General features: G+C 41.8%; 1 protein-coding gene across 1 annotated transcript in view; it reads right to left on the bottom strand.

The window, feature by feature from the left end:
- Window positions 1-3,678: 3,678 nt before the first annotated feature.
- PIP4K2A (phosphatidylinositol-5-phosphate 4-kinase type 2 alpha) overlaps window positions 3,679-16,222 on the bottom strand; it is a 161,684-nt gene continuing 149,140 nt past the window's right edge. The window contains exons 8-10 of the mRNA XM_081131705.1: window positions 8,734-8,977; window positions 7,271-7,374; window positions 3,679-5,363 (exon numbers count right to left, since the gene is read on the bottom strand). Of these exons, the coding sequence (XP_080987831.1) occupies window positions 5,283-5,363; window positions 7,271-7,374; window positions 8,734-8,977 (429 nt within the window). The 3' untranslated portion in view covers window positions 3,679-5,282. The remainder of the gene's footprint in view (window positions 5,364-7,270; window positions 7,375-8,733; window positions 8,978-16,222) is intronic.

The following is a 16,222-nucleotide window of genomic DNA, read 5'->3' as shown; positions in this document are numbered from 1 at the left end:
GGGCTGATTGGTATTTTCTATATTTAATTGTAGAGCAAAGGCTAAAATAATGGTGGGTTTATGGGTATAAGAATAATATATAAACATTATATGTTACAAAAAAGTGAAAAAGATACAACTCAAAATGGGAAGAGAAGGGAGAAAGTGAAAGATTATATGTTGCTGTATACATGATGGGAATCAGGGATGCCTATGACAAGGTAAAATGAGTAAGCATGCGTAGGCACCCCAGGTCAGGGGTCAGCCAAGCAAGGTGGAGGTGGTGACCTTCTGCTAGAGGCTGGACTGGAGCTGCAGGGTGGCACTGTGCCTGCCCCAGGGCACCAGGTGTTTTGGGATGGACTTCACCAACCCCGGAGATCACACACACTGGCCAAGTTTATGATGCTAATGACCACAGGAAAATTTGGATTGTAGGTCATCAGAATTGGGTGAGTGAAAACTGCCTTTGATCTGACAGCAGAGCAACCCATGAGTGAAGTTGAGAGTTGAGTGATAGCATGTGAGGGCGGTGGGGTCTCTCGTCCATGCACAAGTGTATATAAACTTGAGCACAGAAACAAAAACTGGGGTGTGCAGTTACTGTGGCTCCAGTTCACTGTCAGCACCATCACTAGAGTGAATGGTGTACCCTCGGTCCCAGGGTCCTTTGGATACATAAGGGTGGGCGAAAGTACGTTTACAGTTGTATGTGAAACAGTTTGTACTTGTATTATTATTGTATTACTGGTATTACAACTGTAAACCTACTTTTGCCTACCCCTGTATATCAAACACTACTCCCTGATAATATAAAATATAGCTTCATTTTAAGTACATATGAACATTCTAGAAAAGTGATCATATATTAGGGCACAAAGAAAACATTGATAGTTTCATAAAAATGAATATTACTGACAGTTTCTGCACACAAAAGAATAAAGTTAGAAATTAAAAACAAAACTAAAAACATAAAAAAGCACTTCCACCTGGAAATTTTTAAAAAATTTTACTAAACAGCTCTTGGGTTAAAAGGAAAATAAAAACAAAAGTTACAGAATTTCTGAAAAATGATAATGAAAAGGCTAAAATCAAGAACATATTACTTCTATGTATGAGAAGAAATGATTAGAAAAAAAATCATAGCCTTACACACCTATATCAAGGAAAAATATAAAGGAGCATAAATGAATTAGATTCCTAATTAAATCTAGAAAAAAGAACAATAAAATATACCAAAAGCAAGCACAAAAATATAACAAAGGTAAACGCAGATATTAAAAAGATTAAAAACAAAAATGATAGATCAAATCCATTAATCAAAATTCTGGTTCTCTGGAAAAAATATACAAAATAGACAGACCACTAGCTAATTTAATCAAGGAAGTGTGATGACAGAAGCAGAGTCAGAGAGAAGGAGGGAGAGATATTTGAAGATGCTACACACTGGCTTTGAAGATGAAAAAAACCAAAAGCCAGCAATGCAGGCAGTTTCTACACTCTGGGAAAGGCAGGAAATGGATTCTCCTCGGGCTTCTAGGAATGCAGCCCTGAGTCGTGGTAACCTATGTGTAACCATTTGAGGAATTGCCAGACTGTTTTCCAATGTGGCTGCACCATTTTACATCTCCACCAACAGTGTTTGAGGGTTTTAATTCCTCCACATCTTCACCAACACTTGCTTTGTCTGTTTTTATTATTATTATTGTTATATCTATCCTAGTGGCTGTGTTAATTTAAAATTCCTAGAAAGGCCATGTGCAGTGGTGCTGGGGACCTTCAGAGTCCACTGATGTAAGAACTTGAGTTCAACTCCGTGTTCAACCTCTTGGTCTTGCCTTTTCTGCACTGCCTTACTTCATTACATACATTTAGAAATTATGTACACTTCCACTTAATTATACATAGTTCCTAATCTCTTGCATTTAACTCTTAACCTCTATTTCCAAGAGTGTTGCAATAAGGATTAATGCTTCAGGCCAACTTCTGTCTTCCTATGAATTAGCAGTAACCAATTTTCTGGGATTCACTAATGTGAATTCAATCCAGGAAATTAAATAAACAAAATGAAAATGAATGTCTACATTCCACTGTCCACAAAGAAAACCAAATTAAAGCCCCTGCTGACTTGAGTCAGCTCTGCTGTAATGAGACATATATGTTCCTAAAACCACTGCTCTGTGCAAAATCACACAATAAAAACCAGAGCTCATGGGAATAATAGAATTAGGGGCACAACACCCCAACATTTTATCAGTGATACATTAAAAAAAATAGGAATAAAAACAGTAGCAGTTTTAAACATGCTAAATGGTCAGGAGATACATAAATACCACAATAAATGTGTCAGGTTATCTTGTAAAAGACCTGAGGGGTGCCTGTGCCAGTGGGAGTCAGAAAGGCTGCAGCTCTTGGGTTATTGTGAAATGGAGGCAGGAGAGTGATTTGAAGTCAGGGGGAAAGTTGTAACTCCAGATATGGACCAATGTGACTTCTAATATGTGTTGAACTGAGGTAGCTGGTAAAGGTTTGAGGGGTGTGTGTCTTCCTATGTAGCACAGTGTGGGTGGGTGCAGCTTTCTGTGTTCATCTAATGTTCCTTGTGGACCAAAATATGCACAAGTAAATGGGAAAAGCGCATTATGCTAAAATCATTTCCTCATATACCAATTGCATTAGAACACATACATTTTCAAAACAAGTGCTACAGCTGAACTGTGTTTGCTAACCTGTCATCAGTGACAATGGAAAGCTATTTGAGAAGTCTTAACCCATCAATGGTATCCCAATAAGGTTTCAAAAAATGCTGACATAGAACTATGGTTGGTAAAAATTAAAAATAAAATAATATACTTTACAGGGTAGTCATTGAAGAGATTTCTTTTCTATGCCTGTCCATGTTGTAGTAAGTCAATTCTGTCCTGGAAGTTTCTCTTGTTTACTAACAAAAAAGTTTACAGGCAAAGGTCTAGTTAGTGAGAAGATTCAATGTCACCTTTATTTCTTCCAGGACCAGCTAAAGATAATCTTAGTATCAAGTATTTAAAATTTGTTTGCAACAGAAACACAATCAAGAAAGAGGAACAAAGGATCCACATTGTAAGTCATCAAAGTGCTTTATTTTGTAAAGCCCGGCTCACGACTGGAGTGTATTGTTAGCACTAGAGATACAAGGCAAACTTCCTCACTCTGTTCAAATAGTTTATCAAGAGAAATGAATGACAGAGACTGTTATAGACAAAAATAAAGCATTTTGTAAACTTCTAAAAGCATACACAGATTGGCCACAAAGGAAATAGTTACTCAAATAATGTATGTGTACCTTATCTTTACTTCAGGGTCTCACTTTTGTAGTCATGGGTCAAAGAAACTACAGTATAACTTCAGAACACTGAAAGTGACTGGATTCCAGAATGAGTGGGGGGGCTCCAAGTCACAGTCTCAATAAATTTAAATGCATGAAATACAGATTTGGATAGCTATGTCGCAGTGGTGTTAATATCATCTGTTGAGGGTAACAATCTATGTGAAGTCAGTAGGTAACAGCAGGATGGTGCTGCTGCGGGGTTCCAAAGACACTGATTTACCATCACCTTGTGTTTTCTGAAGTAAAACCACATACATTGGGTGCAATTACAATCTTGATAAGCCCTGAAGTAAAGTTAATGGAAGAGGCAGTATGGCAGGGGGTATTTGCTGTTATAAGTAATTAATGAAGGGTGGATTTTTTCTTCTTCTCTAAAACTGCCTACAAAAATCATTTCATGTTTTAAACAAAGAATTTCAAAGGCACAGCTTTAGCACAGTGTATAAGTTGATAACCTATTCTAAGCAAGGCTAATGTTTTAGCTTGACGCCTTTCAGAAAATGCTGGAAAGTTGGTATATACATGATCAATGTTGGAAACTTATAACTTTATTAAACACAATCAGCACAGTTTAGGGCAATGAACTTACAGAACCAGATCTGGGTTAAGCATTAAAAAAAAAATCATTAGGTTTATAAATGTACATCTGGAAGAAACAAAACAACCCTTTTCCCTTAATTGTAACAGATTGCCTACCATGTACTTTGAATAAAACATTCACCCCATAATATGACAGCAGTATACACTTCAAAATATGACAAACATTATTTCACCTATACTGTAAAATGACTTTACATGTAAACTTCAAAAAATCACATGCTATACATTAAATTTTTAGATTCAAAAATATCCCTGTTTTCCTAATAATGTAAACAGTAATAGTGAGGGTTTCAGTTAAAGGGATAATTCATAACAAAATACCACTGCTTAAACAATGGTCAAACATAAACATCTTATAATTCAGATTTGTAATCAAAACAGGAGAATTCAGAGTTCTAATGCTTTGCTCACCTTCCCACCATGGGAGATGTAGATACCATTGCCCCAAACTATGCACTTTTCAGGTAAGCTTTATTTTTATTTTATAGCATTAATTCCTATGTTGCAACATAAGTGTAACAGTGAAGAAGCTCCAGGCAAGGAAAGAGAAGTAAGCAGTTTTCCTGGATGTATTTACTGAGGTGAAAATGTACAGATAGAATCACTAGAGGCATCAGCTTCTTGCTGGAGGAGGGGCGTTTGTCCTGGGACATCAGAAGTCCTGACACCGTGGGGAGGCAGAACCCTGAACCAGGACACACAGGAGATGCCAGCACTCCTCTGTCCAGTGCCAGGGGCTTGGGGAACAACTATTAAGGAGTGTCAGCGTGCGTGATAGGAGTGTAACATTCATGGTTAAGTTTTTTCCTTTTAATCACCATCATTATTATTATCATTATTATTATCTTCATTATTATTATGAATACTGTCTCACATATTTCAACTCCAAAAAGTAAACTGATCCACAGTTTATCATGTGATGCTAACATGGTTGGTCTGACATGCATTTCCTTTTCCCCCTCCCCCCTATATGCTCATTCATTCATTCATTCATTCATCCATCCACAGCTGGAATCAGAAGGTTGTTGCCCAAACACACTCTGACTGAAGCTGAAGGGTTTTCATTAATTAATTAATTAATTTTGAAGATGCACACTTACACAGCACACACACACATACACACACATACACACTCACACACACACAAGTCAGAAATAGCTAGAATGATGCTGGGAAATATCAGGTAGCTGTTAAAGCGAGTAGCTCCCAAATCAGTCATCTTGGCCTGAAGATGTAAACGAGGAGGTGTGCTTCACTGAGTTTGGTTTTCATTTTTCCTACACGAAGCCACCTCTGTCCTTCCCATGCTCATGTCCGTCTGAGACTGTGCAGGAGGTTACGTCAAGATGTGGCCAATAAAGTCCAAAAAGCGCTTTGAATACTGTTCTGGGTTCACGGTTGAGATCTCTGCACCAGCCTGGGTAGTTTTAAAGAAGAGGAATATAGATATAATTAACTAGTTAGTATTTACAGCAATTTCTGATTGCAGCTGAATATAAAGCTAATAATTTTCAAATCTATGCAGGCTCTTCTTAGGAATATGTGTGAAAATGAGGCAGAGTGGCAGGAACAACAGATGCTATTATCACATACACTGTGATTGCTGTGACTTAAAAAAAAAAAAATCAAACTAGCCACGTTTGGGATGTTCTTGCCAAACAGTGGACTCTGTTTGGCCTACATTCAGAAACCATGGGGACAATACTTTTGGTGTTTGTGATAGCAGTTTGTAGATACCTTGAGAATGACACAAACATCCACATTTGGCTAAAGAAAAACTCCAATGACAATGATGTAAGGACTGTGTTCACTTTTCTGGACATGTAAGCAGTTGAGTGCTCTAAAACAAAGGTGCCAGCAGCGACAGTAGGTTCTATGTCAGCTGCCCTGGCTCTTTCCTAGCACCTTGACCAGGAGAGACACAGCGCTGCTGACTTCATGTCTCCTGGGGAACAGGGGCTGGCTTCCCTCAAGCATGTGGCACAGGGTGCCAGTGTTCCCCCCTTCAGAGACCAGCCTGGAGCAACGATGCTGGGTTCCTTGCAATGCTGGGTGGGGGATTTCCTATTTCGAGAGGCAAGCAGACCCAAGGTAGTTATTGGCGAGTTTCCTGAGCTGCATGCAAAGGGGAAGAACAGAGTTTTACTAAGTCACCAGGTGCTATTTTTAGACACCCATGCACAACAGGGAGCGTCATTTCCATGTCTGGCCTGGGCCACAGGATCACCACAGAGGAGCCCAGGCCCTGAAGGCAGAGAATGGTTCTCAGAAGTCGATCAACCCAACATTCCTTTACTAAGAGTGATGTTTTGTTCTTGCAAACTGCACACGATTTTAGGCCACGTGGTATATTATGGGATGGGAACAAACGCAGAGTTATCTTCCCAGTGTTCAGCCTGTACTTCACATGTATCCCCCCGACAAAACCCAATCAGCAACGTATTAGGACTCCTTTATCAGTTGGGGCAACTAAAGCTCCAAAGTGTTTCCTCAAGGTCACACAACAGGGAAAGGTGAAATAGGGATTCCAACCCAGGCCTATGGCTTATTTAGTGCACCTGGTGGATCTGTAACAGCACAATGGATACCATCGACTTGTGAACTTCAACCAGGCAGACGGGGTTCACTGGTGGGATAGGAGGGTGAGACTAGCACAGAGCAGGGCGCTGGGCTAGGTCCTGGGGAGCAATCTCTCCTCTGTCACTTCCTAGTGATGTGAGCCTGGCAAGTTACCACTTCGGCTCTCTCCTCAGTTTCTTCAATGATAAGCAGGGGTATACCAGCACTCCTCCTCAGCTTGTCATGGGGATTAACAAGTGAACATAGGCCTGGAATTGTGATAATTCTGAGCAAGCACAACAAAGGAATTCAGATAATTAAACTTTGGGTTTCTGTGATAGAAAAAATACAATTCACTATGGGGAAAAAATATATAATACTTCCTATTTTGGAAATGTCTAAAGCAGAGAACAGTGCTTCAGTTCTGAAGATTTCATATTAAAACACTTAACTATCTTCAGCACTTTTATCTTTGAAACATTTTTCAAACAAAAAAGAATTTGTATAACATTCTGGTGATGCACGTGCCTATGAACATCCCTGGTATGTAAAAAGAGGAGCCACCGCTAAGTTTAAGTGACTTGCCTAAAGCCTGGCAGCAGGGGAGCAGCATTAGTATGGGTATTTGCTGACTCTGAATCTTGCACTCAGGCCCCTTCAGGGAACAGGAATCACCAAAGGAATTTGAGCATCACAGTGAAAAGGAGCAGCCTGGAGGACTCAAGGGCCCAGGGGCAGAGAAGAAAACAAAACAGAGATACTTACGCCATGTTTAACAGTTTTTGCAGCATGGGCAGCTTTCTTTTTTGCATCATAATGGGTCAGAATGTCAATAATCGCCATAAAGTACACCTCTTTCCTAGGTGAGTCTGTAAAGGAATAAGAGCAAAGCTGGGGCACAAATGGCAACACCTGGAAAGGCACAGGCTGCTGATGGAGGAGGGAGTGCAGAGGGTGAGGGGTCCGGCAGGGCAGGGACTGAAGGAGCCCAAGTTCAAAGGCAGCAGAGGCTTTTAAAGAGTCTCTGTAGCTCCTGCGTTTCCCTATTAAGCAGCTTAACTCTGTACCCAATTCCCTCTCAGTTTAAAAGGTAAAACAAACAAAAAACATAACCCCAGGATACTAACAGTGGAGGGCCAAAGGTGAGATTAAGTGCTTTTGTTTTTTGTTAATCTGCATTTTCTTCAATGAGTGTGTCCTGCTTTGGTGTAAAGAAACATTCTATTTTTAAAATACTCTACGAAACAAGTAGAAGCAATTACGCTACTTAACCCTTTTTTACCATTAGATTCTAAATTCCTAGTTAGATGATAATTACTAATTCTCACTGGGTCTAATATCAGAACTGGATAAAGGCATATATCATGTATAATAGCTATCTCCTACATATTTCCACAAATATGATGCTGTTTCAATTACAAAGAATAAGAAAAGTACATTTGACTGTGCTTAATTTTCTGTGTTAAAGAAACAATTTTAGTGAGCAAAATAAAAATACAGCTCAAACTCACTTGGCTATATCAGATTTTTTTGAAAAAACAATAATGAATCATAATTTCTATTACTAAAAAAAGGCATACTTTTATGATTTCTCTACAATATTGTTTTTCTCATGTATATGTAGCTATGGTAGAATGTAATATTCCTTCAAATATAATTTCCCAGATTTTGAGGATTACGATGGATCCCACTCTAGAGAAGAGGGCCGCAGACCCCTTAATTGGGGGGGTGGGGCGTGCAGAGGGCAGACACAGCAGCAAATCAGGGGTTCTCATCCCACATCCTGGGCCAGCTTCAGCGCTTCTAGGAAGGAAAGGGCTGGCTGAGATGAGATGTCTGCCCTACAGGATGTCCATGTGAGGTTTAGAGTGGACCATGTATGCACCTAGCTCAGGGTAAATTGGTGACACTTTAGATTCACTTAAAAGATAGTTCACAATAAAATACTTAAAAACCTTTCTTATATATGTTATCTATATTTATTTAAATTTGTGTATATGTGTTGTATATCAACATCACGAAATTCAAGGACCTCATCACATTACACTTTTCAAAACCAGAGATTACAGTTACCTTTAACATAATCCTGTCCCCAAATCGATGTGTCAGGACTCTGTAGAACAAAGCTTGCCAGGCAGCATAATTTTAACTGGGTTACAGCTACCAGGAAATAATGCATAAATCAAACCACTTCATAGGTAAAAAGAGTTAATAGTAACTGAGCTTACTTTCATGGCACTTAATTCCATAAACATCAATGTTTGGATCAAACTCTCCTGGAGCCAAGGGTGGGGAGCTGTTGAGTGTGTTTCCAGGACTGTCGGGGGGCGTTCCGATGGGGTGGGTGCCATCGCTTTCCCCCTCCTCTTCCCCCTCATTCTCTTCACACTCCACCTCCTCCTGTTCGGCTCTCTCCACGTCGTGGATTCCCACTAGCAGGCTGTAGTCCATGAGCTTTAACTGGGCAAGAAACTGGAGGGTGGGAGGTGACAGGGTCAGTTATGCCTTAAACAAAACCCTAGGTTTAAAGAAAACAAGCTCAGAAAAATGCACACGGGGGAAGCTGGAGTGAAGGGGGGGGGGGGAGGAGAGGCGGGGATCCCAAGGGGCCACCAGGTGGCCTTTATGTGCTCTCCAGGTCCCAGGCAGTTTCTCTGGGCAAAAATGGGGCCTCACACTGGTATTATTCCCCCAGAAATGCCAAGCTGAGAGGCATGTACTTATCACGTCTAGATAGGATTATGGCAAAGAGCAGAGAGCATGACTGGCAAGAAAAGACACTGAAGGAGGGACAAGAATATTTCTCTCAACAATTAAAGAGGCTAATGGGAAAAACCAGGGACCTCCCAAGTCGCTTCCAGCAGAGTCTCTCCGACAGTCTGTGAAAGCATGTTGAATTCAGCACACTCTGCTGAGGAGATTGTTATGCTGTCCATCACAAATAAGTAAAAGCCCAAATTCCCAATCAGCCAGCAAATGCCTGCGTCGACGCTCTGGTGAATGACACAGTCCTGCCCTGCTCGGGTTTCCCTCTGATAGAAGCAGGGCGACCAGAGATGCTGAAGGTGGTTTGCTTTCCACCAGGCAGCACAGGCCCAGGTTCCTGTTCCAGTCCTTTCCTGTTCCAGCCACAGCTAGAAAGTTACCTGGGGCAGACCCAGCTCTGGGTTTGGCTACTCCCGCCTGCCAAGTTCTTTTTTGACTTTTCATGTCATGATTTTTCTTTTCTTTTTTGGTAGATGTACCCAGACACATGATGTTAAGCACAGTATACTAACTGACCAGTCAAAATGTGGATAGTATTATTGAGGGCAAAATATGGTATCCCATCTGCTGGCAGGAACTAAAGTGCTCCCTAATCCCCAGCTGGCTGGCTCTGCACAGGGTCCAATTCTGCTGCGACCCAGGGCCCGTGGTCCGAGAAGGTGTCTGACCCTGACTCTTGAAGGATTTGGTGCCATCCTTGCTCACTGATGCAGAGCAACTGATGAGCCTTGGGCTACTCTGATAGAATTTAAGAAATGAACTTTCTTACACAAAGGGTAAGCATATGAAATTACAGGTCTTGAAGTCTGGCTAACACGAAATGAAATCAATTTGTAGAGACATGCAAAGCCACTTCTTTCTCCCAAGCCTGTGGGGAAGCACCTCTGTCTCTGAGCTGAAAGAGAAGCCGTACTCCCTTAAAGACAAGGAGAGGACCTCACACTCCAGCTGTTTCCTAATGCCTTCAGCTGGCACCAGCCCAAACCTCCTCTTGCCTGCTAACCCCTTCCTCAGCTCCTATTTCTTCTGTATCTTCCCACTATGAATCCCCTGAGGTCAGGCATAATTTTCCCCATTTGTTTTGAGCTCAGAAAAAAGAAATCACAAATCTTTAAACAAGGGAGAAGAAACCTAATACTTAAAAATAGAAGCAAACACTTTATCAAAAAAGAGCGCTGAATGGCCAACAGGTACATGAAAAGGTGTTCCACATCAGTAATCATCAGGAAAATGCCAATCAAAACCACAGTGAGATTTCACCTCCTACCTGCTAGAATGGCTGTCACCAAAAAGACAAGAAATAACTGTTGGCAAGGACATGGAGGAAAGGCAACCCTTGTGAACTGTTGGCAGGGTTGTAAATTGGTGTGGCTACTACGGAAAACAATAGGAAGCATTCTCAAAAAATTAAAAATAGAACTACCATATGATCAAGCAATCCCATTTCTGGGTATATAACCAAATGAATTGAAACCATTTTCTATTAGCACTTCTATGTTCACTGCAACATTACTCACAGTAGCCAAGACATGGAAACAACCTAACAATCCAAACATCCATTGATGGATGACTGGATAGGGAAGTTGTGGTATATATACAATGGAATATTATTCAGCCTTAAAAATAAGAAAATCCGGTCATTTGTAACTATATAGATGGACTTTGAGGGCATTACATTGTGAAATAAGCCAATCACAGAAGGATAAGTGCTGCATGGTATAACTTATACGTGGAATCTTAAAAACAAAAAAAAAAAGGAACTCACAGAAACGGATGAGAAAAGTAGTTGCCAGAGGCTGGAGGTGGGGGAAATAAAGGTTGGTAAAAGAATACAAACTTTCAGTTATAAGATAAATAAGGTCTGAGGATCTAATGCAGTGATTTTCAACCTCTTTCATCTCCTGGCACACAAAAACTAATTACTAAAATTCTGTGGCACACCAACAAATATTTTTTGCCAATTGACAAAAAAAAAAAAAAAAAAGGTATAATTTTGATTCATTCACAGTGGACGGCTATTGTTGTGTTGGCTGTTGTCATTTTTTAATTTGACAATCTAAGGGAAAACAGATCAGTCAGGTATTGCATGTTTTAAAAACTCTGGCAGCACACCGGTTGAAAATTGCTGGTCTAACGTATACCGTGGTGACCCACAGTTGATGACAATGTACTGTGTAACTGAAATTTGCTAAGAGGGTAGGTCTTAGATGTTCTCTCACACACAAAAAAGGTAAATGTGAGGTGATGGATGTTCTACTTTAATTAACTCAATGAGGGGAATCCTTTCACAATGGATAAATATATCAAATCATCACATTGTATGCTGTATATATCTTACAATATTATTTGTTGATTATACCTTAATAAAGCTGTGGAAAAAATATAAAGGTGCTACTTATTCTATTAAAAAAACAAACAACAGAATGCTGATTCTCAAGCCTCAAGTCAGTTTTCTGAACCACTGCTCCTCCCAGGGCTTTCCCCGAAGTCCACCATAAAGTCACCCATCACAAAACCAACTTGGGCCTTCCACTCCCCTTGGCCAGACTTCCTTTCGAGTGGTCAGAGACTGCGCCTCCTCCCATACCATTCTGGCAGCTGCTGGGCTTCAGGGAGCATCTGGCCAGGAAAATGTCTGTGTGGATGACCTGCCCCATCTCGAGAGAATAATAATACCATAAACCGTGTGAATCCTTTACCAACACAGAGCCCGACACCCAGCCAGGCACCGACTCGGTTCCTGTTCTGCTCCCCATGGGCCCACGCTGGCCTGCAGGAGGGAGGCAAGAAGGAGTGGATTTAGGATCCTGTGTTCAAAACTCACGCTCTTTATACTGCATTATGCTGCCTCTGGAAGCTGCATTCAGGAGCTTTCCCCAAATCTTGTCCTCTACACACTGGGAGGGAACTAATGAGTTAAACAAATCCAATGGTTTCTGGGGAGGAGGAGCTCCCAAGGTTAGGAGGCACTGTGGGTCCCTGAGAGGGAAATCACACCCACGTGATCATGGGACCTGCTTTCCCCCTTCGGAACAGCTTGTGAGCTTAGTGTTCGGGGAACAGAGACATTGGGAAATACTGCATTAGAAATACACGGTCATGTCCTCTAACCCCCAGGAAGTATAAAGGGCAGAATACTCAGGAGTGGCCTCGCGTCTGCCCCATCTCTTTCCCATGGCTCCCAGGAGGCTGTGTCTGCGGCTGAGCTCAGCCTCTGGCCTCCTAGAGAACAGGGTCAGTGCCTCCTTTGTCTCCTCCATTGCCCCCTCCCTAGCCTAGCACAGAGCCTGCCCTGACCCCCTTATCAGGGGCTCGCTCTGGCCTGCCCCCCACCTCCAGAGGTCCAGGCACACCTGGAGACATACTGATTGCCAGGTGGCAACATCTCCCCCCAGAGTTCACGGATGTGCAGTGGGTGCAGGGTGGGCGGGGGCCTGGCCAGGCTGGATATTGCTCAGGTGGTCTGGTGGCAGGGCAAAGGTCCCCTTCTCCCATCTCTGCTCCTCTGGGCCCTTAGAAAGTCCCTGAAAAGTGGGGAAGACTGGGTGCTGCCTGAACTCCCCCTCCAGCTTTCTGGAAAGGAAACAGCTTTTCAAAACGAAAACTTGATCTTGCCACGCCCCTGCTTTAGATCTTTCAATGGTGTCCCGTTTCTCACAGGGCAGAAACCAACTCTAATGTGGCCCAGGGGACCTGGTTAGTTTGGCCCCATCACCTTTCGGGCCACCTTGAACCCTATTCTTGTCTGCCACCCGTTACCTCCCACTAATCTTCGGATCTCAGCTGCAGGGTTTGCTCAGGAAGCCTCTCCTATCCTGCCCAGGCCACATCCCAAAGCATGGGCACGTACACAGCACTGCACACTTTCCCTAATGACTTGGCTCAGCTGCACATTCATCTTGCTAGATTACTTGAGTAATTTCTGTCTTTCTCAAACACACGGCCCCACGAGGGCAGGGGTTCTGGCTGCGTCTGCCCCAAGGTGTTCCTGACCCCCTGGGAGTGCTGGCAGGTACTCAGTATTTACTAAACAAGTGAATGAGGTGCCTGCTTCTTCCCCACCCTCAACGTTCCTGAATTTCTCCTAAACCCTTTCTCCACGAAATAACCACCCCAACCAAATAAAAACAAAGAACAAAGCAACAACAAAAACCTTTGTTTGAGATTCTAAGAGTCAGCACCTATCAGAAGCAAAAGGAGACCATTTACAATTTATCTTTGCAGAACAGAATCTGTGTTTAACATGAGGGTCACTGTTTGACCTTCAGACAGCTGACTTTCAAATGCACTTTCAAGTGTGCTTTATGTACAGAAGTAAGGGGCTGCCTGTAATTAATCTGCTAAGGGTCAGACAGGGAAGGGGTGCCAACTGGGGCTGGACGGCTGCACTAAGTGGGGTGGTCTCCAGGCCCACGCCGTCCCCTTACATCCGTGCTGCTCAGGCAGGTCCTGAGCTCCTTCCTGGGCCTCCCATCTCCAGTCAGACCACTGCTTAGGTTCCTCTTCCAGTAAGGAAACAATTGTATTCAAAAGTGAAGTCAGCTCCCAGCACTGCCCACTAAACCATCAGTGAAATGAAAAATGCATCCTAGGTAAGAAGCTGTTCTGACATTCCCGAGAAGATCAAGGAAACCAACTGTAGGCCTAAAGAGGTGTTATGTAAGTTTTCATGTCCGTGAGCCCGGACAGGAAGGGAAAAGACCAAGAACAGCACAGAGCTTAGGAGTATAGGTTTTGCTGAGAAGGGAGACTCATTTATTCTTCTTTAATTACAGTATCAGATATTCTATTTTTTTTAAAAAGAGTATATATTTTGGAGTCAGATAGGTGATTAAATCTTATTTCTCTCAACTTACTAGCTCTGTGCCTTGATGAGGAGTTGACCTCTATAAGCCTCAGTTATTCTAATTATAAAATGGACAATACCACTCAACTCACAGGGGTGTGGGAAGGATTACGAAGGAATAATGTAGCTGAGGCAATGAAACATGTAACAGTGGAAACTGTTATTATAATTGTCCATGTTGTTATCATTATGGTGAAAGGCCTTTTTTCATCAAGTATGTAGTTTAAACCACAAGTTAGGTGGCCCAACAGGAGAGACATGTGGAAACGCCCACTGATTCACTAGCTCTTATGGTCACAAACTCTATTTTAAATGTTTCTGAAGTAGAGTGAAATGAAATGTGGCAATAAATACGAGATTCTTATTAGAAAAAAAATCCTATTGATTACTGCAAAGCTACTGTGGACTGGAAGGTTACAGGTTGAGAGAAGGGAGTCAAGGGCTCCACTATTGGGGTCTGCCTCCAACTAACATTAGGAACTTAATACGTATTTGCTGAGTTTCTGTTCATCCCTTTATGCTTTGTCTCAAATTTACTGGTTTTTTTAAACAGTACATAAGATTTCAGTCTGGCCGGCATGGCTCAGCGGTTGAGCATCAACCTGTGACCCAGGAGATCGAGGTTTGATTCCCAGTCAGGGCACATGCCCGGGTTGTGGGCTTGATCCTCAGCAGGGGGCGTGCAGGAGGCAGCCGATCAATGACTCTCATCATTGATGTTTCTCTCTCTCTCTCCCCCCTCCCTTCCTCTCTCCACAATCAATAAAATTATATTTTTTAAAAAAGTAAAGATTTCAAAGCATGAAAATTTTTAAATCTTTAGGTCCCCTGCCTTTCCTCCTTCCCAATTTCTTAATAATTATCTGAAGATCTTTGATCAGTCTCTTTTTCCCTCAGAATATCCCATCTAGTCTGATTCCTTCATAATTGCCTCATCTTTGAGCTAGTGTCTACCTCAAGATCTTTATGAGCCCTCTCACAAACTCTTCTAAAAACCTATGTGGCAAAGAGCCATGAATAAACTCTCCTTCACAACAGATTTAAAATTCACTTTATTTGTTAACCTTATGAACACATTTGCTTCACTGAATTACCCTTACACATCTGTGACATAGAACTAAAGTTCCAACCAGCTCTATTTAAGAGTTATATTTTATCACTTGTTAAGAGTTATCATAATCCTCCTTTGGAGGAGCATTTATCAGAAAATGAAGTCTCGGCTGTGCCCACGAACATTTTTAATTTGCATTTTATATCAGAGCAGGTTAAGAGTGTGGCCTCTGACCGCCTCAAATTCCAGACTGAATTTAGTAGCTGTGTGTCCTTGAGAGAATTATATAGTGTCTCTGGACTCAGATTTTTCATCCATAACCTGGGATAATAACCTCATTCATCCTCAAGGAGTTGTTATAATGAAGAGCGATAATGACTGCATGGGAAGGACTTTGGCTCTCCATGCTCCATAAATGTTGGCTGCTACCCTCTCCCTCCCACCACTGTCAAGGTTGTGGGACCATAAATGTGAGCATTCAGAGGCCCTGTGATAGGCACGTTCCCAGATACCACAGTGAGAGCAGTTTTGCACTGTGACATTTGGATCCCAGTGTGAGCCAATGGGAGGAGGGACCAGCTCTGGCTCTTCACCGTCATGATCAGAGTTGACAACAAGCAGGTCAGAGGCAAAAGTGATTTTCACTCTCCACAGAGCACTTTGTTTTGGAGAAAAAGGCTCACATAAATTTAGTTATGTGCAAAGCTATCTGAACTAAAGTACTTTTCATGGCCTATGAATAGAACAGGATTTCTAGTGCAGAAAAAAAGCAGCTAGAGTCTCAAATGACAATTCTTCACTTTTTTCTACAAAACGAGGTTACTGAGCTGTAATATACTCATCTTTTACTTTAAGCATTAAGTAAAAACAAAAAAACAAACCCTTTCCCTGGCCCCCAAAACACTGTACTCAAAATAAATGGGCAGTCAGCTAAATTAGAAAGCATGGAACTGATGAAAAAACTAAGCTAGATTAAATTCTAGCCTCATTGTCAAGATCAGATGTCAAGCTACTTCACCATAATTACCTGCTTAAAAATTTAATGATGCTTCAG

Source organism: Miniopterus schreibersii (assembly GCF_964146895.1).
Source record: "Miniopterus schreibersii genome assembly, chromosome: 1".
NCBI lineage: Eukaryota > Metazoa > Chordata > Mammalia > Chiroptera > Miniopteridae > Miniopterus > Miniopterus schreibersii.
This window is presented reverse-complemented; position numbering and strand designations above follow the sequence as displayed.